At 44.6% G+C, this 25,000-nt stretch overlaps 1 protein-coding gene across 4 annotated transcripts in view; it reads left to right on the top strand.

Annotated features, from left to right (window-relative positions):
* Positions 1-25,000, top strand: part of LOC129811405 (protein EFR3 homolog B-like) — a 45,675-nt gene that overhangs the window by 13,645 nt on the left and 7,030 nt on the right. For all 4 annotated transcript variants that reach the window (XM_055862687.1, XM_055862688.1, XM_055862686.1 and 1 more), the window contains exons 8-20: positions 476-554; positions 1,037-1,172; positions 5,007-5,159; positions 5,392-5,503; positions 8,308-8,359; positions 11,326-11,498; positions 11,654-11,729; positions 11,870-12,031; positions 18,216-18,347; positions 18,541-18,608; positions 20,321-20,448; positions 21,265-21,356; positions 24,634-24,682. In XM_055862687.1, coding sequence (XP_055718662.1) covers positions 476-554; positions 1,037-1,172; positions 5,007-5,159; positions 5,392-5,503; positions 8,308-8,359; positions 11,326-11,498; positions 11,654-11,729; positions 11,870-12,031; positions 18,216-18,347; positions 18,541-18,608; positions 20,321-20,448; positions 21,265-21,356; positions 24,634-24,682 — 1,412 coding nt within the window. The remainder of the gene's footprint in view (positions 1-475; positions 555-1,036; positions 1,173-5,006; positions 5,160-5,391; positions 5,504-8,307; positions 8,360-11,325; positions 11,499-11,653; positions 11,730-11,869; positions 12,032-18,215; positions 18,348-18,540; positions 18,609-20,320; positions 20,449-21,264; positions 21,357-24,633; positions 24,683-25,000) is intronic.

Raw genomic sequence — 25,000 nt, 5'->3', positions numbered from 1 at the left:
TACACATACAGAAGTTTCAAAACAATAAAGACATTACAAATGTCATATTATGTCTATATACAGTGTTGTAACAATGTACAAATGGTTAATGTACAAAAGGGAAAATAAATTATCATAAATATGGGTTGTATTTACAATGGTGTTTGTTCTTCACTGGTTGCCCTTTTCTTGTGGCAACAGGTCACATCTTGCTGCTGTGATGGCATACTGTGGTATTTCACCCAGTAGATATGGGAGTTTATCAAAATTGGATTTGTTTTCGAATTCTTTGTGGATCTGTGTAATCTGAGGGAAATATGTCTCTCTAATATGGTCATACATTGGGCAGGAGGTTAGGAAGTGCAGCTCAGTTTCCACCTCATTTTGTTGGCAGTGAGCACATAGCCTGTCTTCTCTTGAGAGCCATCTCTCTCTCTCTCTCACACACACACACACAAATAATATTTATGAATCTAACCAAGTGCGTGTGTTATAGGCACCTGGATAACCATTCTCTGTGGGAGGGGAAGAGCTTTGCTGTCCGCTGCTTCAAGATCATTATGTACTCTATCCAGGTCAGGATCATCACATCCTCGTATCAGCATTTAGCAGTCGACAACAGTATCTGCTGCTATGTCTAGTATGGTTTCACATTACTAAAATACCATTTGTCTTCTCTCCTCTCCTGTCTCCTTTCTTGTCCTGTCCTGTCTCCTCTCTTGTCCTCTCTCCTCTCCTGTCTCCTGTCTCCTCTCTTGTCCTCTCTCCTCTCCTCTCCTGTCTCTTCTCCTCTCCTGTCTCCTCTTTTGTCCTGTCTCCTGTCTCCTCTCTTGTCTCCTGTCTCCTCTCTTGTCCTCTCTCCTCTCCTGTCTCCTCTCCTGTCTCCTCTCTTGTCCTCTCTCCTCTCCTGTCTCTTCTCCTCTCCTGTCTCCTCTCCTCTCCTGTCTCCTGTCTCCTCTTCTGTCTCATGTCTCCTGTCTCCTCTTTTGTCCTGTCTTGTCTCCTGTACTGTCTCCTCTCCTCTCCTGTCTCCTCTCTTCTCCACTCCTCGCTCTAGTCACAGCATTCTCACCTGGTTATTCAGCAGCTGCTGGGTCATCTAGATGCTAACAGTAAGAATTCAGCCACAGTGCGTGCTGGGATAGTGGAGGTCCTATCTGAGGCTGCTGTCATTGAGGCCAGTGGCTCTGTGGGTGAGTGTGTGTGTGTGTGTGTTTTTTAATTTATATTTATTTATTTATTATTATATTTTTCAGGTGAGACCCTGTACTATACTAAAACAGCCAATCCCAAATTGACCCATAGCCATTGGTTGAGATCTGAGAGGATTGTATAGTCAGGTTGGTTTACAACGTCACAACAATAATGACAATGTGTATCTAAGAGGTCAAAGGCTATGTGGGGTTTCTATTTTATGTGTTTTATTTAACCTTTATTTAACTAGATGTAACAGTTTAGCTTCCGCCCCTCTCCTCGCCCCTACCTGGGCGCGAACCAGGGACCCTCTGCACACATCGACAACAGCCACCCTTGAAGCATCGTTACCCATCGCTCCACAAAAACCGCGGCCCTTGCAGAGCAAAGGAGAACGACTACTTCAAGGTCTCAGAGCGAGTGACGTCACCGATTGAAACGCTATTAGCGCGAACCGCCGCTAACTAGCTAGCCGTTTCACATCGGTTACATAGACATGTCAGTTAAGAACAAGTTCATATTTATCATGACGGCCTACCAGAAGGCAGCAGCACAACATGGTAGCAGAACACAACATGGCACAAACGTTGTTGGGCACAGACAACAGCACAAAGGGCAAGAAGGTAGAGACAACAATACATCACGCGAAGCAGCCACAACTGTCAGTGAGAGTGTCCATGATGGAGTCTTTGAATGAAGAGATGGAGATAAAACTGTCCAGTTTGAGTGTTTTTTTGCAGCTCGTTCCAGTCGCTAGCTGCAGCAATCTGAAAAGAGGGGTGACCCTGGGATGTGTGTGCTTTGGGGACCTTTAGCAGAATGTGACTGGCAGAACGGGTGTTGTATGTGGAGGATGAGGGCTGCAGTAGATATCTCAGATACGGGGGAGTGAGGCCTAAGAGGGTTTTATAAATAAGCATCAACCAGTGGGTCTTGCGACGGGTATACAGAGAGAACCATTTTACAGAGGAGTATAGAGTGCACTGATGTGTCCTATAAGGAGCATTGGTGGCAAATCTGATGTCCGAATGGTAAATAACATCTAGCCGCTCGAGAGCACCCTTACCTGCCGGTCTATAAATTACATCTCCGTAATCTAGCATGGGTAGTATGGTCATCTGAATCAGGGTTAGTTTGGCAGCTGGGTCTCCCGGTCGCTGCTGGCACAGGTATTGAACCAGCATCAAACTGCCATGCAGTGTCTTAGACTGTTGGGCCACTCAGGCGTTGTACAACGTGACTGGTCGGGAGTAGGCTACAGTACTACAGTAAAAACTAAATTTTTCTAACATTTCCACACCCTAATTGTAGACTAGGTTTCTATTAGAATAACAACCTTTGTGTAACAACAGTTTTAGTAAGTATTTTTTTTTTTTTTTACCTTTATCTAACTAGGCAAGTCAGTTAAGAACAAATTCTTATTTTCAATGACGGCCTAGGAACAGTGGGTTAACTGCCTGTTCAGGGGCAGAACGACAGATTTGTACCTTGTCAGCTCGGGGATTTGAACTTGCAACCCAGTTACTAGTCCAACGCTCTAACCACTAGGCTACCCTGCCGCACTCATATTAATGATGAGTAGTAACAAAAGTGTAATTTTTCAGGTGTGAGCGTGCAGGATAGAGGATTAGCAATTCTTACACTCTATTTCTAAATTCAATCACCTTCTTCATCCTCATCATTCAGCTCATTGAAAATCAATTTTGGGGCCTCCCGGGTGGCGCAGTGGTCTAGGGCACTGCAACGCAGTGCTAACTGCGCCACCAGAGTCTCTGGGTTCGCGCCCAGGCTCTGTCGCAGCCGGCCGCGACCGGGAGGTCCGTGGGGCGACGCACAATTGGCATAGCGTCGTCCGGGGTAGGGAGGGTTTGGCCGGTAGGGATATCCTTGTCTCATCGCGCTCCAGCGACTCCTGTGGCGGGCCGGGCGCAGTGCGCGCCAACCAAGGGGGCCAGGTACACGGTGTTTCCTCCGACACATTGGTGCGGCTGGCTTCCGGGTTGGAGGCGCGCTGTGTTAAGAAGCAGTGCGGCTTGGTTGGGTTGTGCTTCGGAGGACGCATGGCTTTCGACCTTCGTCTCTCCCGAGCCCGTACGGGAGTTGTAGCGAGGAGACAAGGTAGTAATTACTAGCGATTGGATACCACGAAAATTGGGGAGAAAATGGGATAAAAAAAAAATAAAAAAAATAAAAATGAAAATCAATTTTGAAGTCGTACACAATTATCAGTTTCTATGTAGGTTTATGTCGCCCATTCATTGTCAGTTAGTGACACAGTAGGACCCCAAAGCCTAATCAGTGCTCTAACTCCCCCTTGTGGTGGTCTGGAGCAATGAAGTAGTGACGCAGGGTACCGTACTAAACCAGAAATGACCTCTAAGTCCCGCAGCGTAATCACCAAACTTTTAGTTGAGCAGCCACTGTAACAGAAGGCTGTGTGGTGTTGTGATTCTGAACGGTCAGATAGCAACGAAGACAAGAAGCTGCCATGCTGTGCATCATAGGTGGCTTGTTTCAGCTAGTTCTTGTTATTGATACCAAATGTATTTATGTTTTCAAAAAAAGATTGGAGACTCAATATGATTTACATGTTGCTAATAATCCTTTGTTTGTAAGTCAAGCCCGCCGGTGCTGCCCCAAAGTTGTGCATCGGTTTTGTTGGTAAACAATCTACCCGTCTACATAGATGAACAATAGCATTCCAGAACTGTAGCTCCATATTTCCCTGTTATTGTGTATAATGGCCACTAGATGGAGACAGAGCCTGTCATTGTCCTGTTATTGTGTATAATGGCCACTAGAGGGAGACAGAGCCAGTCATTGTCCTGTTATTGCGTATAATGGCCACTAGAGGGAGACAGAGCCTGTCATTGTCCTGTTATTGTGTATAATGGCCACTAGAGGGAGACAGAGCCTGTCATTGTCCTGTTATTGCGTATAATGGCCACTAGAGGGGACAGAGCCAGTCATTGTCCTATTATTGCGTATAATGGCCACTGGAGGGAGACAGAGCCTGTCATTGTCCTGTTATTGTGTATAATGGCCACTAGAGGGAGACAAAGCCAGTCACTGTCCTGTTATTGCGTATAATGGCCACTGGAGGGAGACAGAGCCTGTCATTGTCCTGATATTGTGTAAAATGGCCACTAGAGGGAGACAAAGCCAGTCATTGTCTTGTTATTGCGTATAATGGCCACTAGAGGGAGACAGAGCCTGTCATTGTCCTGTTATTACGTCTAATGTCCACTTTAATGGCCAGTAGAGGGAGACAGAGCCTGTCGTTGTCCTGTTATTGTTTCTAATGGCCACTAGAGGGAGACACAGCCTGTCATTTCTTTTTAACCTTTATTTAACTAGGCAAGTCAGTTAAAAACTAATTTTTATTTACAATGACGGCCTACCGGCCAATGACGGCCTGTTCTGCCCCTGCCTTGTTCAGGGGCAGAATGACAGATTTGTACCTTGCCAGCTTGGAGATTTGATCAAGGAACCTTTCGGTTAGTTGCCCAACGCTCTAACCACTAGGCTGCCTGTTGTCATTGTCCTGTTATTGTGTATAATGGCAACTAGAGGGAGACAGAGCCTGTCATTGTCAATAAATTACAGGTGCATTCTAGATACACTATTGCTCAACTAACATACACACAACCAATAATTGTGTGCGTGGGTCTGTTTGTGTGTGTGTGTGTTTGTGTCTGTGTGTGTGTGTGTGTGTGTGTGTGTGTGTGTGTGTGTGTGTGTGTGTGTGTGTGTGTGTGTGTGTGTGTGTGTGTGTGTGTGTGTGTGTGTGTGTGTGTGTGTGTGTGTGTGTGTGTGTGTGTGTGTGTGTGTAGGCCCAACAGTGCTGGAGGTATTTAACACCCTGTTGAAACAGTTGAGGCTGAGTGTGGACTATGAACTGACTGGAAGCTGTGACCCGTACTGCAACAGCAAGACAACTACTGACCAGGAGAGACAACTACAGGAGGCTGTCATCAAGACCATCGGTCAGTAGGGGGGGTGTGTGTGTGTGTGTGTGTGTGTGTGTGTGTGTGTGTGTGTGTGTGTGTGTGTGTGTGTGTGTGTGTGTGTGTGTGGGTGTGACCAGAAGTCCTCACAAGGATAATAAAACCAGGAAAATTCTGACAAGTGGGGACCGTTCTCCGTGTGTGTGTGTGTGTGTGTGTGCTCGTTTGTGTTGGCATATCTTGATACTCTGTGCGTGTTCTGTCCTGCCAGGATCCTTTGCCAACACGTTGCCTATCTACCAGAGGGCAGAGGTCATGCTGTTCATCATGGGGAAGATCCCTGTTCCTGGGATATACCCTGCTCTGGGCTCACCTATGGCTGGGTAGGTTCCTGTAATATACCCTGCTCTGGGCTCACCTATGGCTGGGTAGGTTCCTGGGATATACCCTGCTCTGGGCTCACCTATGGCTGGGTAGGTTCCTGGGATATACCCTGCTCTGGGCTCACCTATGGCTGGGTAGGTTCCTGTAATATACCCTGCTCTGGGCTCACCTATGGCTGGGTAGGTTCCTGGGATATACCCTGCTCTGGGCTCACCTATGGCTGGGTAGGTTCCTGTAATATACCCTGCTCTGGGCTCACCTATGGCTGGGTAGGTTCCTGTAATATACCCTGCTCTGGGCTCACCTATGGCTGGGTAGGTTTCTGTAATATACCCTGCTCTGGGCTCACCTATGGCTGGGTAGGTTCCTGTAATATACCCTGCCCTGGGCTAACCTATGGCTGGGTAGGTTCCTGTAATATACCCTATTCTGGGCTCACCTATTGCTGGGTAGATTCCTTACTCTGGGCTCACCTATGGCTGGGAAGGTTCCTGTAATATACCCTGCTCTGGGCTCACCTATGGCTGGGTACGTTCCTGTAATAAACCCTGCTCTGGGCTCACCTATGGCTTGGTAGGTCACTATCAGAATGAATTCATGCATGTAAGCAAGCCTTCGCCATGGAAGCCTTGTCTGAGCTAGAATGGCCCGTAGGGGCAGGAGCTTATCTCCTGTTTCTGTAGTGAGGCAGTTTGATGTACAAGTACACCCCCTGGACAGGACACTAGTCTATCTCCTGTTTCTGTAGTGAGGCAGCTTGATATACAGTATGCCCCCTGGAATGCCACCATTGTCCCTGTACCTAATAAAGCAAAGGTAATTTACTAAATGACTATCGCCCCATAGCCCTCACCTCTGTCATCATGAAGTGCTTTGAGAGACTAGTCAAGGATCATATCACCTCCACCCTACCTGATACCCTAGACCCACTTTTTTGCCACCCTAGACCCACAATTTGCTTACCGCCCCAATAGATCCACAGACGATGCAATCGTCACCACACTGCACACTGCCCTATCCCATCTGGACAAAAGGAATACCTAGGTAAGAATGCTGTTCATTGACTACAGCTCAGCATTCAACACCATAGTACACTCCAAGCTCATCATTAAGCTAGAGGCCCTGGGTCTGAACCCCTCCCTGTGCAACTGGGTCCTGGACTTCCTGACAGGTCGCCCCCAGGTGGTGAGGGTAGGAAACAACATCTCCACTTCGCTGATCCTCAACACAGAGGCCCCACAAGGGTGCGTGCTCAGTCCCCTCCTGTACTCCCTGTTCACACATAACTGCATCAACCAATAACTAACTCAATCATCAAGTCTGCAGACGAAACAACAGTAGTAGGCTTGATTACCAACAACGATGAGACATTCTACAGGGAGGAGATGAGGGCTCTGGGAGTGTGGTTCCTCGGGCGTACACACCACTGGCAATCTGAAATGGTCCACCCACACCGACAGCGTGCTGAAGAAGGCGTAACAGCGCAACTTCAACCTCAGGAGGCTGAAGAAATATAGCTTGACACCTAAAACCCTCACAAACGTTTACAGATGCACCATTGAGAGCATCCTGTCGGGCTGTATCACCTCCTGGTACGGTAACTGCACCACCCACAACTGCAGGGCTCTCTAGAGGGTTGTGCAGTCTGTTCAACGCATCACCGGGACAAACTACCTACCCTCCATGACACCTACAGCACCCAATGCCATAGAAAGGCCAAAAAGATCATCAAGGACATCAACGACCGGAGCCACTGCCTGTTCACCCCTCTATGATCCAGAAGGTGAAGTCAGTACAGGTGCATCAAAGCTGGGACCGAGAGGCTGAAAAGCAGTTTCTATCTCAAGGCCATCAGACTGTTAAACAGCCATCTCCAGCACATCAGAGGCTGCTGCCTACAGACATAGATTAGGAATCACTGGCCACTTTTAGAAATGGATCACTAGCCACTTTAATAATGTTCCATGTCTAGTATTACTCATCTCATCTGTACAAACTGTACTCTATACTATTCTGTAGTATCTTGGTCCAATGCCTCTCTGACATATATGTGTATACTGTATATTCTTGATAATCCATTCCTTACTTTGATTTACGTGTATTTTGGGTATATGTTGTGAAACTGTTAGATATTGCTGCACTGTTGGAGCTTGAAACGCAAGCATTTTGCTACACCCACAATAACATCAGCTAAACATGTAAATGTGACCATTTGATTTGATTTGAATCAGTCTATCTCCTGTTTCTGTGGTGTTAGACAGCTTGATGTACACGCACAGCCCCGGGAAAGGACGCTAGTCTATCGCAGGACCTTAGCCAATATATCTCTTTAATGCTACCGCTTCGATCACACCGACAGCATCACGGCATTGTGGTCCACCAGAATTACATTCATTTCCAGTGAAACGCTGCGTTTGCCTTGCAGCCTTGCAGCCTTGCGTTGCAGAGGCAGTTGCAGTGCGTTCTGTGCGGTGCGTACGTTGGATTCACCCAACGTATGCGTCAAACTGTATTCGTAGACGGCTTGACAGAAATGGTAGCAGAAGGTGAATGTTGAACTTTTGTTGCACACATATCCAGATGACGCTGCGTACTATTTTGTGTAACGACTCTGTCGGTGGGTTGGAAGCGTAAGTGACAAGCAGAGGCGTCATGTAAACAAAACCATCAAACTTGATACGAGGCTGAAAAGTGGCACCTTGTATGAAACTGCCCTGTGAAATGGTGTTGGTTTTGAATTCCAATCCATGAATTGAGTGATTGTAGCAGCTCTGTCTCTCTCCTCTCTCTCTATATATATCAGGTTTGAAGGCAGTAGGATGATCCAAGTCATGCTGTTGAAGTCTCTACTGCAGGTGAGATATACATTATACTGTTAAAGTCTCTACTGCAGGCGAGATAGACATTATACTGTTAAAGTCTCTACTGCAGGTGAAATACACTTTATACTGTTAAAGTCTCTACTGCAGGTGAAATATACTTTATACTGTTAAAGTCTCTACTGCAGGTGAAATATACTTTATACTGTTAAAGTCTCTACTGCAGGTGAGATATACATTATACTGTTAAAGTCTCTACTGCAGGTGAGATATACATTATACTCATTGTTCAAAGCAGGATAGAAGTCAGTCAATCCAGGAAGTAAACTGACATTAAAGTAAAACAATTGAAAAAATTTAATATATTTTCAAAAACTTTTCAAGAAACTGAAAAGTAGAAAAATATTTTTTTCAAAAAAAAAAAAAAATCATATCACTGCCTTCAATTGAAATGGCTACAAGCCTGACACAGAGATTATATATCACGTTCTACATGTCAAAATGCTAGCAGTGAAGCAGAGGTTAGAGACGGAGGAGATAACCAATGGTAGCAGAAGTTAGAGACGAGGAGATAACCAATGGTAGCAGAGGTTAGAGACGGAGAGATAACCAATGGTAGCAGAAGTTAGAGAGGAGATAACCAATGGTAGCAGAAGTTAGAGAGGAGATAACCAATGGTAGCAGAAGTTAGAGACTGGGAGATAACCAATGGTAGCAGAATTTAGAGACGAGGAGATAACCAATGGTAGCAGAGGTTAGAGACGGAGAGATAACCAATGGTAGCAGAGGTTAGAGACGGAGAGATAACCAATGGTAGCAGAGGTTAGAGACGGAGAGATAACCAATGGTAGCAGAATTTAGAGACGAGGAGATAACCAATGGTAGCAGAGGTTAGAGACGGGGAGATAACCAATGGTAGCAGAAGTTAAAGACAGGAGATAACCAATGGTAGCAGAATTTAGAGACGAGGAGATAACCAATGGTAGCAGAGGTTAGAGATGGGGAGATAACCAATGGTAGCAGAATTTAGAGACGGGGAGATAACCAATGGTAGCAGAATTTAGAGATGGGGAGATAACCAATGGTAGCAGAGGTTAGAGACGGGGAGATAACCAATGGTAGCAGAGGTTAGAGACGGAGAGATAACCAATGGTAGCAGAATTTAGAGACGAGGAGATAACCAATGGTAGCAGAGGTTAGAGACGGGGAGATAACCAATGGTAGCAGAAGTTAAAGACAGGAGATAACCAATGGTAGCAGAATTTAGAGACGAGGAGATAACCAATGGTAGCAGAGGTTAGAGACGGGGAGATAACCAATGGTAGCAGAGGTTAGAGACGGGGAGATAACCAATGGTAGCAGAGGTTAGAGACGGGGAGATAACCAATGGTAGCAGAGGTTAGAGACGGGGAGATAACCAATGGTAGCAGAGGTTAGAGACGGGGAGATAACCAATGGTAGCAGAGGTTAGAGACGGGGAGATAACCAATGGTAGCAGAGGTTAGAGACGGGGAGATAACCAATGGTAGCAGAAGTTAGAGACGGGGAGATAACCAATGGTAGCAGAATTTAGAGACGAGGAGATAACCAATGGTAGCAGAGGTTAGAGACGGGGAGATAACCAATGGTAGCAGAGGTTAGAGACGGGGAGATAACCAATGGTAGCAGAGGTTAGAGATGGGGAGATAACCAATGGTAGCAGAGGTTAGAGAGGAGATAACCAATGGTAGCAGAAGTTAGAGACGGAGATAACCAATGGTAGCAGAAGTTAGAGAGGAGATAACCAATGGTAGCAGAAGTTAGAGACGAGGAGATAACCAATGGTAGCAGAAGTTAGAGACTGGTAGATAACCAATGGTAGCAGAAGTTAGAGAGGAGATAACCAATGGTAGCAGAAGTTAGAGACGGGGAGAAAACCAATGGTAGCAGAAGTTAGAGACGGGGAGATAACCAATGGTAGCAGAAGTTAGAGACGGAGGGGATAACCAATGGTAGCAGAGGTTAGAGACGAGGAGATAACCAATGGTAGCAGAGGTTAGAGAGGAGATAACCAATGGTAGCAGAAGTTAGAGACGGGGAGATAACCAATGGTAGCAGAGGTTAGAGACTGGGAGATAACCAATGGTAGCAGAGGTTAGAGACGGGGAGATAACCAATGGTAGCAGAAGTTAGAGACGAGGAGATAACCAATGGTAGCAGAGGTTAGAGACGGAGAGATAACCAATGGTAGCAGAGGTTAGAGAGGAGATAACCAATGGTAGCAGAAGTTAGAGACGAGGAGATAACCAATGGTAGCAGAGGTTAGAGATGAGGAGATAACCAATGGTAGCAGAAGTTGGAGACGGGGAGATAACCAATGGTAGCAGAAGTTGGAGACGGGGAGATAACCAATGGTAGCAGAGGTTAGAGACGGGGAGATAACCAATGGTAGCAGAGGTTAGAGACGGAGGGGATAACCAATGGTAGCAGAAGTTAGAGACGAGGAGATAACCAATGGTAGCAGAGGTTAGAGAGGAGATAACCAATGGTAGCAGAGGTTAGAGACGGGGAGATAACCAATGGTAGCAGAGGTTAGAGACGGGGAGATAACCAATGGTAGCAGAAGTTAGAGACGAGGAGATGACCAATGGTGAGACAGATTGAAGATATATAGCTATTGTCACTGGTCATATTCCCCTCTGTTACTCCTGTTATTGCTAAGACCATAGACCCTAATATGTCTCTCTCTCACTCTCACTCTCACTCTCACTCTCCCTCTCTCTCTCTCCCTCACTCTCTTACTCTCTCTCTCTCTTTCTCTCGCTCTCTCTCCCTCACTCTCTTACTATCTCTCTCTCTCTCGCTCCCTCACTCTCTTACTCTCTCTCTCTCTCCCTCACTCTCGGACTCTCTCTCTCCCTCACTCTTTTCTCTCTCTCTCTCTCCCTCACTCTCTCTCTCTCTTCCTCTATCTCTCCCTCTGTCTCTCTCTCTCCCTCCTCTTCCTCCTCCTCCTACCCCAGGTGACAGAGCGGTATGAGAGTAGTAACATGTTGGCAGCTCTGCCCTCGTCCTTCTTGGAGCCTCTCCTCTCCTTCACCTTGATGGAAGATCCTGAGATCAGGCTGCTGGTACTCTCCATACTCATCAGCCTCATAGACAGACATCAGAACACACACAAGTTCACCTTCCTCAGGTCAGTGTCACACACACAAACGCACTCAAGTTTTATGTTCCATTTAGTTGTTGGTAAATGCTGGTCAGGCATTAGCAATCAGTGAGAAGCAGCCAGGTACGATGTGATGTGTCCCTCGTCTCTCTCCATCTCGTTCTTTCTCTCACTCTCCTCAGCATCCTTTCAGATATCTCAGTCCTCAAGCTGAAGGTGGACAAGTGTTCCCGACAGGACAACCTCTTCATGAAGAAGGTGTGTGTGTGTTTTTACTGTAATGATTGCTGTAAAGTTCACAACCATGTAACCTCCTGTAAATGCAGTTAAACTAAACTCTTCTCCTCTTATGAAAGATGAATGGTTGTAAAGTATTGTAACGTTTGCTGTGTGTGTAGCACGGCCAGCGTCTCTACAGACACATCTTCCTGACTTGTTCTGAAGAGAACAGTGGGCGGAGCCACTACCAGGCTCTCTACACCCTATTGGCTCTCCTCAGTGTGGAACTGGCCAATGAGGAAGTGGTGGTGGACCTGATACGCCTGGCCCTCGCACTGCAGGTAGACACACACATACATACACATACACACACACGCACGTACATACATACATACACACACACATACCGGCGCCATACACAACCACTTCCAGCGCCGACATAGATGGCCGCCTCTCTTCGCGTTCCTAGGAAACTATGCAGTATTTTGTTTTTTGACGTGTTATTTTATTTATTTATTTATTTATTTTTTATTTTTTTGGGGGGGTGGATCAGCTTAATATTGCGGAAAGAATGTTGCTTCCAATGTAATTGTCTGCATCATTTCCAACCCCCCATATTTTTTGGGGCAAATATATATATCCATTCACGTATGCATACATATACACATATATACATACACATACCTACATAGACATACATACTTTTTTTAAAGAGTATACCTTTATTATTATTCCCCGCAAACCCTACCACCGATCCCCCAATTGGAGTAAACTGATAAACATTTCTGTTTTTACCTTCAATTTATACATCTTATACACATTTTACAGACACAGTCTACTTTATAATAGTTCTCTCTTGTTTGTTCTTAGTCCTTCCTCTATTTCTGTTGTCCATCCAGTTTGATTTCCACTTGTAACTGTGCTATTTCACAATAGCTCCGCACCTATACACATTTCACAGATCCCGTATGCCCTACATTGTTTATCTTGTTATTAGTCCCACCCTTCAGCTCCACTCAACCTTTCCCATCTATCTTCCAACATCATCCATTTCGGATTTTTATTTGCCATATATTTTTCAACTGTGCTGTGATGCTTCACAAAATATTTGAATCTTCCTATTCTCATAGCTTCCACGGATTGTAAATTAAAAATAAACATTTTTGCTAAAATAATTATTATATTATTGATTGATTGACTATGGCTTTTCAAATCCCCCAGTATTGCTATCTGTAGCGTTAGTTCTACGCAAATGTTGCAATTCTTCAACCATTACCAAAATAAATGGTCTAATGACTCTGCCTCCTCACAGCAGAATCTACAGAGCTGGGAAGATTGTATCCCCCATATATATAACATTCTATTAGTTGCAAGAATTTTGTACAATAATTTAAATTGAAAAATTCGAAGTTTTGAATCCGGCGTTGTTTTGCGTATCAATTCATAAACCATGTGCCATGGAATGGGTACATCGAAAATCTCTTCCCAACTATTTTGCAATTTATATGGCACAGCTGTAAGTTTTTTGGTCCTTAAATGAAATTGGTATATGTTTTTATTTATCACACTTTTCTTTAACCATTTATGTTCTTTAATATAAGGCCGACATACAAGTTCCTTACTTTTATCCCCTTCCACCTGCCTCTTCCATTTTTGTGGTAATGCTGCAATTAATTGGTTGTAATTTTGGGTAGAGCAGACATTTCCATATGTCTGTGTTAGCTGCATGTGTGACATTACTCCACCAGTCCTATTTATGATATCATTCACAAAAATTATATCTTTTTTAAACATTTCTTCGATAAATACAGTTTTTTTTATCAATTACTATATTTGAATTTAACCACAAGATTTGTTGTACTATTTGTTCCGTCCTTTCAGGTGGATTAAACTGAAATTGCAACCAACTTTCTAAGGCTTGTTTAAAAAATAAAGATATTTTGGAGATTATTTCCTTTTCAAGCAACCGAAAGTGAGCAGGTGTAATCTGAATAAAGGGAAAAAGGCCCTTCTTGAACATAGGATGAGATATTCGTACCAATCTACTAGAGAACCAGTTTGGATTTAAGTATAACTTTTGTATGACTGATGCCTTTAGTGAGAGGTCTAATGCTTTAATATTTAATAATTTCTGCCCTCCGAATTCATATTCGTTATATAAATAGGCCCTTTTAATTTTATCTGGCTTGCCGTTCCAAATAAAATAGAATATTTTTTGTTCATATAATTTAAAAAGCAGGTCACTAGGTGTAGGCAAAACCATAAGCAAATAGGTAAACTGTGATATGATTAAAGAGTTAATCAGGGTGATTTTCCCACAAATAGACAGGTATTTTCCTTTCCATGGTAGCAAGATCTTATCTATTTTTGCTAACTTTCTATAAAAATTTATTGGAGTGAGATCATTTCTTTCTTTTGGGATTTGTATACCGAGTATGTCCACATCACCGTCAGACCATTTAATTGGTAAACTACATGGCAATGTAAAATGTGTATTTTTTAGTGATCCAATACGTAATATGGTACATTTATCATAATTTGGTTTTAATCCAGAGAGGATAGCAAATGTATCTAGATCCTCTAAGAGGCCGTGGAGAGATTCTAGTTGTGGTTTTAAAAGAAAACATGAATCATCAGCGTACAATGACACCTTAGTTTTTAGGCCCTGGATTTCTAATCCCTTAATATTAATGTTTGATCTAATTTTAACAGCTAACATTTCGATGGCAATAATAAATAGATATGCCGATAGTGGACAACCTTGTTTTACTCCTCTAGATAGTTTAAAACTTTCTGAGTTGTAGCCATTATTTACTATTTTACACCTAGGGTTACTATACATAATTTTTACCCATTTTAAAAGAGATTCCCCAAAATTGAAATATTCTAGGCATTTATATATAAACTCCAGTCGTACTTTATCAAAAGCCTTTTCAAAATCAGCTATGAAAACCAGGCCTGGTGTCCCCGATATTTCATAGTGTTCTATTGTTTCCAGTTCCTCTGTAATTAGGCCTTCACATGAGTCTTTCTGTACAGATGTTAATTTTACATTATTATTAGGGAAAAAATCCATACAATTAGTTTCAGTTAGTGGAGATGGAGGGGCCTGAAACGAAAATATATTCTTCAAGTACTTTACTTCCTCTTTCAAAATATCATTTGGTGAATCATGCGTGACTCCATCATTTGTAACAAGTTTTAATACGTTTTCTTTGGTAGCATTTCTATATTGAAGATTGAAAAAGAATTTGGTGCATTTTTCCCCATATTCCATCCAGTTCGCTTTATTTTTGTAATATATTACACTGGATCTTTCTTGAATAAGTTCCTCCATTTCTTTTTGTTTTTCCTCGAACTTATTCTGTGCCTCTATGGTACCGTTTTTATTGTTATCTAACTGTACTGTTAGTCCTTCAATTTCCTTTGTTAATATGGACTCTTTTGATTTTTTTCGTGTTATTTCTTACATTGGTACCACAGGTAATCTTAGGTTTCATTACATACAGTCGGGAGGAACTACTGAATATAAGAGCAACGTCAACTCACCATCGTTCCAACCAGGAATATGACTTTCCCGAAACGGATCCAGTGTTTTGCCTTCCACCCAATACAATGGATCGGATCCCAGCCGGCGAACCTAAACAACGTCGCCGTAAAACTGGCAAACGAAGCGGTCTTCTGGTCAGGCTCCGGAGACGGGCACATCGCGCACCACTCCCTAGCATACTACTCGCCAATGTCCAGTCTCTTGACAATAAGGTTGATGAAATCCGAGCAAGGGTTGCCTTCCAGAGAGACATCAGAGACTGTAACGTTCTTTGCTTCACGGAAACATGGCTCACACGAGAGACGCTATCGGAGTCGGTGAAGCCAGCTGGTTTCTTCACGCATCGCGCCGACCGTAACAAGCATCTTTCTGGTAAGAAGAGGGGCGGTGGGGTATGCCTTATGATTAACGAGACGTGGTGTGATCATAACAACATACAGGAACTCAAGTCCCTCTGTTCACCTGACTTAGAATTCCTCAGAATCAAAGGTCGACCGCATTATCTACCAAGAGAATTGTCTTCGATTATAATCACAGCCGTGTATATTCCCCCCCAAGCAGACACATCGATGGCCCTGAACGAACTTCATTTGACTCTATGTAAACTGGAAACCACATATCCTGAGGCTGCATTCATTGTAGCTGGGGATTTTAACAAGGCTAATCTGAAAACAAGACTCCCTAAATTCTATCAGCATATCGATTGTGCAACCAGGCCTGGTAAAACCCTGGATCATTGTTATTCTAACTTCCGCGACGCATATAAGGCCCTCCCCCGCCCTCCTTTTGGAAAAGCTGACCACGACTCCATTTTGTTGCTTCCAGCCTACAAACAGAAACTAAAACAGGAAGCTCAGGTCTGTTCAACGCTGGTCCGACCAATCTAATTCCAGGCTTCAAGACTGCTTCGATCACGTGGATTGGGATATGTTTCGCATAGCATTCAACAACAACATTGACGAATACGCTGATTCGGTGAGCGAGTTCATTAGAAAGTGCCTTGGCGATGTCGTACCCACAGCTACTATTAAAACATTCCCAAACCAGAAACCGTGGATTGATGGCAGCATTCGCGCGAAACTGAAAGCGCAAACTACTGCTTTTAACCAGGGCAAGGTGACCGGAAACATGACCGAATACAAACAGTGTAGCTATTCCCTCCGCAAGGCAATCAAACAAGCTAAGCGTCAGTATAGAGACAAAGTAGAGTCGCAATTCAACGGCTAAGACACATGAGGTATGTGGCAAGGTCTACAGTCAATCACGGATTACAAAAAGAAAATCAGTCCCGTCGCGGCCCAGGATGTCTTGCTCCCAGACAGACTAAATAACTTCTTTGCTCGCTTTGAGGACAATACAGTGCCACTGACACGGCCCGCTACCAAAACCTGCGGACTCTCCTTCACTGCAGCCGACGCGAGTAAAACATTTAAACATGTTAACCCTCGCAAGGCTGCAGGCCCAGACGGCATCCCCAGCCACGTCCTCAGAGCATGCACAGACCAGCTGGCTGGTGTGTTTACGGACATATCCAATCAATCCTTATCCCAGTCTGCTGTTCCCACATGCTTCAAGATGGCCACCATTGTTCCTGTTCCCAAGAAAGCTAAGGTAACTGAGCTAAAAGACTATCGCCCCGTAGCACTCACTTCCGTCATCATGAAGTGCTTTGAGAGACTAGTCAAGGATCATATCACCTCCACCTTACCTGTCACTAGACCCACTTCAATTTGCTTACCGCCCCAATAGGTCCACATACGACGCAATCGCAACCACACTGCACACTGCCCTAACCCATCTGGACAAGAGGAATACCTATGTGAGAATGCTGTTCATCGATTACAGCTCAGCATTTAACACCATAGTACCCTCCAAACTCGTCATCAATCTCGAGACCCTGGGTCTCGACCCCGCCCTGTGCAACTGGGTACTGGACTTCCTGACGGGCCGCCCCCAGGTGGTGAGAGTAGGTAACAACATCTCCACCCCGCTGATCCTCAACACTGGGGCCCCACAAGGGTGCGTTCTGAGCCCTCTCCTGTACTCCCTGTTCACACACGACTGCGTGGCGATGCACGCCTCCAACTCAATCATCAAGTTTGTGGCCGACACTACAGTGGTAGGCTTGATTACCAACAACAACGAGACGGCCTACAGGGAGGAGATGAGGGCCCTCGGAGTGTGGTGTCAGGAAAATAACCTCACACTCAACGTCAACAAAACAAAGGAGATGATCGTGGACTTCAGGAAACAGCAGAGGGAGCACCCCCCTATCCACATCGACGGGGCTGTAGTGGAGAGGGTAGTAAGTTTTAAGTATCTCGGCGTACACATCATGGGCAAACTGAATTGGTCCACCCACACAGACAGCGTTGTGAAGAAGGCGCAGCACCATGACCAACACCATGACCAGCACCTCAGAGCGACAGAAAAGCATGAAACTATTCATAAAATGGGATTCGTATGTAGTGGCTCTTTAACCCTTTACACTGTCTGATGATGGGAAAATGACTTAACGTGAGGAAACAACAGTTCACCTGACAGAAGCCTGGATACAAACATTACCATGTTGATTTGATGTGCAGTTTACATGAACTTTATTTTCTTGATAACAAATCTGGATACGTTTAGTAACACGATAAGAAGGTTCATGGGAAATGTGTGGTAGTTGCAATATAAGATTAAAAAAACTGACAAGGTTTTGAGTGAGAGTAACTAACTGGCGTCTCCAAGTGGCCACACACACCTCTCCAAATTGTGCACAGTTTTCCTACGTCATTTCAATGGACTTCTATGACTCAAAGAAGAGTCTTTAATTATAAGGTGCACAACAGACACACACACACACACACACACACATATACATACACACATACAACACACACCTAATCACATATATTTTCTAAACATTCCAAAACCTCTGGGTTCCCTTCCTGGGATCCTGTGGTATCTGATTGGTTGTCTCCCCATGTTAGGACCTGGCCTTGGCCAATGATGAGAGACTCTCTCTGTATAATCGCTGTGCTGTCCACGCCCTCTCTGCTGCCTACCTCAGCCTCATCTCTCAACTCACCACCGTCCCTGCATTCTGCCAGCACATCCAAGAAGTAAGTAGGTGTGTGTGTGTGTGTGTGTGTGTGTGTGTGTGTGTGTGTGTGTGTGTGTGTGTGTGTGTGTGTGTGTGTGTGTGTGTGTGTGTGTGTGTGTGTGTGTGTGTGTGTGTGTGTGTGTGTGTGTGTGTGTGTGTGTGTGTGTGTGTGTGTGTGTGTGTGTTCATGCTGCTGTGTCCTCCCTCCCTAGGTGATAGAGCTGAGACAGAAGGAGGTACCCTACCTGCTGCCTGAAGACATCTTTATTGAAAACCCCAGGTACACATACTGTAGACAAACGTACACACACACACACACACACACACACACACACACACCCACTGTATACGGTAAAACTTAAAATAAATGCAGTCTCAAATAGCAGCCTGTGCCTTTTATTAGCCAGGCAACGACTCACATTTCAGCAAATAAATGTCTGTTTCAAATAAACGTCTGTTTCAAATAAACGTCTGTTTCAAAGAAACAACTGTTTCAAATAAACGTCTGTTTCAAGTGAACGACTGTTTCTAATTAACGCCCGGTCTAAATGAATTGTTCATTAGTTTACCGTGAATTACCATAACTTGTTTACAAGGTTTAATGTTTAATTTGTTACATTAAATAATTCAGTACTGACTTGGAAACAATTGTCAGTCATTTGTTTTTATAGCCAATATGAAACTGCTAGGCATTGGCTGCTAACAGCTGAGCACTGCTAGCCATTGGCTGCTAACAGCTGAGCACTGCTAGCCATTGGCTGCTAACAGCTGAGCACTGCTAGCCATTGGCTACTAACAGCTGAGCACTGCTAGCCATTGGCCGCTAAAAGCTGAGCACTGCTAGCCATTGGCTGTTGACAGCTGAACACTGCTAGCCATTGGCTACTAACAGCTGAGCACTGCTAGCCATTGGCTGCTAACAGCTGAGCACTGCTAGCCATTGGCTGCTAAAAGCTGAGCACTGCTAGCCATTGGCTGCTAAAAGCTGAGCACTGCTAGCCATTGGCTGCTAACAGCTGAGCACTGCTAGCCATTGGCTGCTAACAGCTGAGCACTGCTAGCCATTGGCTGCTAAAAGCTGAGCACTGCTAGCCATTGGCTGCTAAAAGCTGAGCACTACTAGCCATTGGCTGCTAAAAGCTGAGCACTGCTAGCCATTGGCTGCTAACAGCTGAGCACTGCTAGCCATTGGCTACTAACAGCTGAGCACTGCTAGCCATTGGCTACTAACAGCTGAGCACTGCTAACCATTGGCTGCTTACAGCTACTGGCGAGTACAAAAATGGTCAACAACTTCGGGAGTACAAACCTCAAACGGAAGTACAGACCCCCAACGGGAGTACAGACCCCCAAACAGAAGTACAAACCCCCAGAAATCAGCCAATCACCTTCTAGTGGCCAAAGCAAAAACTGCCGGTAATAAGGAGAATAATTATTCAGTCAAGGAAGTATTTAAAAAAATAAATAGAGTCATACTAAGACACAAGAAACATGACACAGTGTGTAAATGATAACCCATTAGTGCAGGAAATGTATTAAGAGACTGGAAGTGAATGCTGGAATTAAACAATTGCAAATGAGCCAAAGCTGTGTTCGTTAAGAAAATAGACACCCGGCTCAAATAGAAATCTGTCTCTGATAAATGCCTGTTGTGTCCAGTGATTTAATATAAATTCCCGGGCTACTCATTGAAGTTTTACGGTAACTAAGTCCTCCAACAAATGCTGCTCCTTGAAATAAAACATCTGCAGCATCCAACACATTTCACAGTTCAAGCTAATCTCACTGTGCTGTAATAATGTTGATGATAATGCTAATGCTAATTATGACGCTAATGCTAATCATAACGCTTATACTAATGATTACGCAAATGCCAATGCTAATCATAACGCTTATGCTAATGATAATGCTAATGCTAATGCTAATTATGACGCTTATGCGAATGCTAATCATAACGCTAATGCTAATGCTAATGATAATGTGTGTTCCCAGAGTTCCAGAGTCTCTAGAGCGAGTGGAGGGAGAGGTGTTGTTCCAGCAGTTTCAGATCGCTGAGGTGCTGGGAGGAAGTGGCTACAACATAGACATCCTGAACACGCCGTTCACACCCCAGATCACAGGTACACACACACACACACACACACACACACACACACACACACACACACACACACACACACACACACACACACACACACGCACACACACACACACACACACACACACCATAGCAGATAGCTGTATGTATCACACCATAGCAGACAGCTGTATGTGTCACACCTTAGCAGACAGCTGTATGTATCACACCGTAGCAGACAGCTGTATGTATCACACCGTAGCAGACAGCTGTATGTATCACACCGTAGCAGACAGCTGTATGTATCACACCGTAGCAGACAGCTGTATGTATCACACCGTAGCAGACAGCTGTATGTATCACACCGTAGCAGACAGCTGTATGTATCACACCGTAGCAGACAGCTGTATGTATCACACCGTAGCAGACAGCTGTATGTATCACACCGTAGCAGACAGCTGTATGTATCACACCGTAGCAGACAGCTGTATGTGTCACACCGTAGCAGACAGCCGTATGTGTCACACCGTAGCAGACAGCTGTATGTATCACACTGTAGCAAACAGCTGTATGTGTCACACCGTAGCAGACAGCTGTATGTGTCACACCGTAGCAGACAGCTGTATGTGTCACACCGTAGCAGACAGCCGTATGTGTCACACCGTAGCAGACAGCCGTATGTGTCACACCGTAGCAGACAGCTGTATGTATCACACTGTAGCAAACAGCTGTATGTGTCACACTGTAGCAAACAGCTGTATGTGTCACACCGTAGCAGACAGCTGTATGTGTCACACCGTAGCAGACAGCTGTATGTATCACACCTTAGCAGACAGCTGTATGTGTCTATGTGTTGTAGATGAGGATCGCCTGTCGAAGAGGAAAAGTATAGGAGACACCATCTCTCTTCAGATGGACATGGACCCACGATATAGCCCAGAGAGAGAACAGGTAGACTGTGTGTGTTCTCTCTGAGGCCAGGATTCAATCAGATCAGTGGTATCACGCGTGAGCTGACAATTGCATAGCTTTTCATTGCTTTTGTTTATGCAGTGTCAGAGGTGGATCTGCGTTAGGTCTGCACGAGGTCACTGTTACAAAACCACAGCCGCCCTTACATTCCATCCGCGTTAAAAAATTTGAAATAAATTACTAGTGCTGCTATGTCATAAACCCTCAAAGTTCCAGAATGAGGTGAAAATGGCAGCCATCTTGGTCAGGGAGAAATCCAAACCAGTCAAATTGGAATGAATGGCAGCCATCTTGGTCAGGGAGAAATCCAAACCAGTCTAATTGGAATGAATGGCAGTAGAGGGATAATCCTGATTTTACTTCAACTGGAGAAAAGTAAGGCATGTGATACATCAGAAATATAAAATAGAATTATTGTCAACCTAAAATATTGTCATGTACTGTTAGTTTACACAGGTTTTTTACAGCATAGATGTAAATGTTAAATTCTTGGAAAACCGTGAGTGTTATTATACATTATGAACTGGGTGGTTCGAGCCCTGAATGCTGATTGGCTGACAGCCGTGAGTGTTATTATACATTATGAACTGGGTGGTTCGAGCCCTGAATGCTGATTGGCTGACAGCCGTGAGTGTTATTATACATTATGAACTGGGTGGTTCGAGCCCTGAATGCTGATTGGCTGACAGCCGTGAGTGTTATTATACATTATGAACTGGGTGGTGTGAGCCCTGAATGCTGATTGGCTGACAGCCGTGAGTGTTATTATACATTATAAACTGGGTGGTTCGAGCCCTGAATGCTGATTGGCTGACAGCCGTGAGTGTTATTATACATTATGAACTGGGTGGTGTGAGCCCTGAATGCTGATTGGCTGACAGCCGTGAGTGTTATTATACATTATAAACTGGGTGGTTCGAGCCCTGAATGCTGATTGGCTGACAGCCGTGAGTGTTATTATACATTATGAACTGGGTGGTGTGAGCCCTGAATGCTGATTGGCTGACAGCCGTGAGTGTTATTATACATTATAAACTGTGTGGTTCGAGCCCTGAATGCTGATTGGCTGACAGCCGTGAGTGTTATTATACATTATAAACTGGGTGGTTCGAGCCCTGAATGCTGATTGGCTGACAGCCGTGAGTGTTATTATACATTATGAACTGGGTGGTGTGAGCCCTGAATGCTGATTGGCTGACAGCCGTGAGTGTTATTATACATTATAAACTGGGTGGTTCGAGCCCTGAATGCTGATTGGCTGACAGCCGTGAGTGTTATTATACATTATAAACTGGGTGGTTCGAGCCCTGAATGCTGATTGGCTGACAGCCGTGAGTGTTATTGTACATTATAAACTGGGTGGTTCGAGCCCTGAAGGCTGATTGGCTGACAGCCGTGAGTGTTATTATACATTATAAACTGGGTGGTTCGAGCCCTGAATGCTGATTGGCTGACAGCCGTGAGTGTTATTATACATTATGAACTGGGTGGTGTGAGCCCTGAATGCTGATTGGCTGACAGCCGTGAGTGTTATTATACATTATAAACTGTGTGGTTCGAGCCCTGAATGCTGATTGGCTGACAGCCGTGAGTGTTATTATACATTATAAACTGGGTGGTTCGAGCCCTGAATGCTGATTGGCTGACAGCCGTGAGTGTTATTATACATTATGAACTGGGTGGTGTGAGCCCTGAATGCTGATTGGCTGACAGCCGTGAGTGTTATTATACATTATAAACTGGGTGGTTCGAGCCCTGAATGCTGATTGGCTGACAGCCGTGAGTGTTATTATACATTATAAACTGGGTGGTTCGAGCCCTGAATGCTGATTGGCTGACAGCCGTGAGTGTTATTGTACATTATAAACTGGGTGGTTCGAGCCCTGAAGGCTGATTGGCTGACAGCCGTGAGTGTTATTATACATTATAAACTGGGTGGTTCGAGCCCTGAATGCTGATTGGCTGACAAGCCGTGAGTGTTATTATACAATATCTTCCTTGTCTAATCATCTCCCGTTGTCAGTCAGTGTCTGATTGGGAATCGTACTTAGGCAGCCTGTTTTTCCACCTTTAGTTTTGTGGGATGTTGTTTTTTTGTTAGTTCTGTGAAGCCTACAGCACGTGACGTTCGTTAATCTTTTGTTGTTTTTGGTTGGTGTTCTGAGTGAATAAAGAATCATGACCACGCACCACGCTGCACCTTGGTCCACCTCTTCCGACGGGCGTTACAGACCTTTTATATCATCATAACAAGGTTCATGTCCATTCTAGTATTGTAATTTCTATGTCTATGACAACTCAAATGTTTATTAATAATTAAACAAAAAGAATAGTGATTTATATCAGCCTAATCGAGTGGTGTAGATTATATCACACATTCCAGTGTTGGAACTTGATTTGACAGCTCGAACACATCTACACCTCCGACACCGCCAAAACACATCTACACCTCCGACACCGCCAAAACACATCTACACCTCCGACACCGCCAAAACACATCTACACCTCCGACACCGCCAAAACACATCTACACCTCCGACACCGCCAAAACACATCTACACCTCCGACACCGCCAAAACACATCTACACCTCCGACACCGCCAAAACACATCTACACCTCCGACACCGCCAAAACACATCTACACCTCCGACACCGCCAAAACACATCTACACTTCCGACACCGCCAAAACACATCTACACCTCCGACACCGCCAAAACACATCTACACCTCCGACACCGCCAAAACATGAGCAATGAAAAGCTATGCGTTTGTGGGCTAGCACGGATTGAATCCCGGCCTAACTCTCTCATTACTATCCTTGTTGTCCACGGATTGAATCCCGGCCTAACTCTCTCATTACTATCCTTGTTGTCCACGAATTGAATCCCGGCCTAACTCTCTCATTACCATCCTTGTTGTCCACGAATTGAATCCCGGCCTAACTCTCTCATTACCATCCTTGTTGTCCACGAATTGAATCCCGGCCTAACTCTCTCATTACTATCCTTGTTGTCCACGGATTGAATCCCGGCCTAACTCTCTCATTACTATCCTTGTTGTCCACGAATTGAATCCCGGCCGAACTCTCTCATTACCATCCTTGTTGTCCACGAATTGAATCCCGGCCTAACTCTCTCATTACCATCCTTGTTGTCCACGAATTGAATCCCGGCCTAACTCTCTCATTACCATCCTTGTTGTCCACGAATTGAATCCCGGCCTAACTCTCTCATTACCATCCTTGTTGTCCACAGAAGTCTCCAGCAGAGCAGATCACCTTTGAGACTCTGAAGAATGCCATCGGTAAGATTGACACACACACACACACACACACACACACACACACACACACACACACACACACACACACACACACACACACACACACACACACACACACACACACACACACACACACACACACACACACACACACACACACACACACACACACACACACACACACACACACCAACCACCAACAACAACCACATAGTGAATACTACAAGTCTTATTGCTTTAAATAAAAGCACATTTTAATCTCTGTCTTTCAAAACATATCGCCTTTCAAAACAAATTGTCTTTCAACACAAATTGTCTTTCAAAACCTATGATTGTTTT

This window comes from Salvelinus fontinalis, chromosome 15 (genome assembly GCF_029448725.1).
Source record: "Salvelinus fontinalis isolate EN_2023a chromosome 15, ASM2944872v1, whole genome shotgun sequence".
Lineage (NCBI taxonomy): Eukaryota > Metazoa > Chordata > Actinopteri > Salmoniformes > Salmonidae > Salvelinus > Salvelinus fontinalis.
This window is presented reverse-complemented; position numbering and strand designations above follow the sequence as displayed.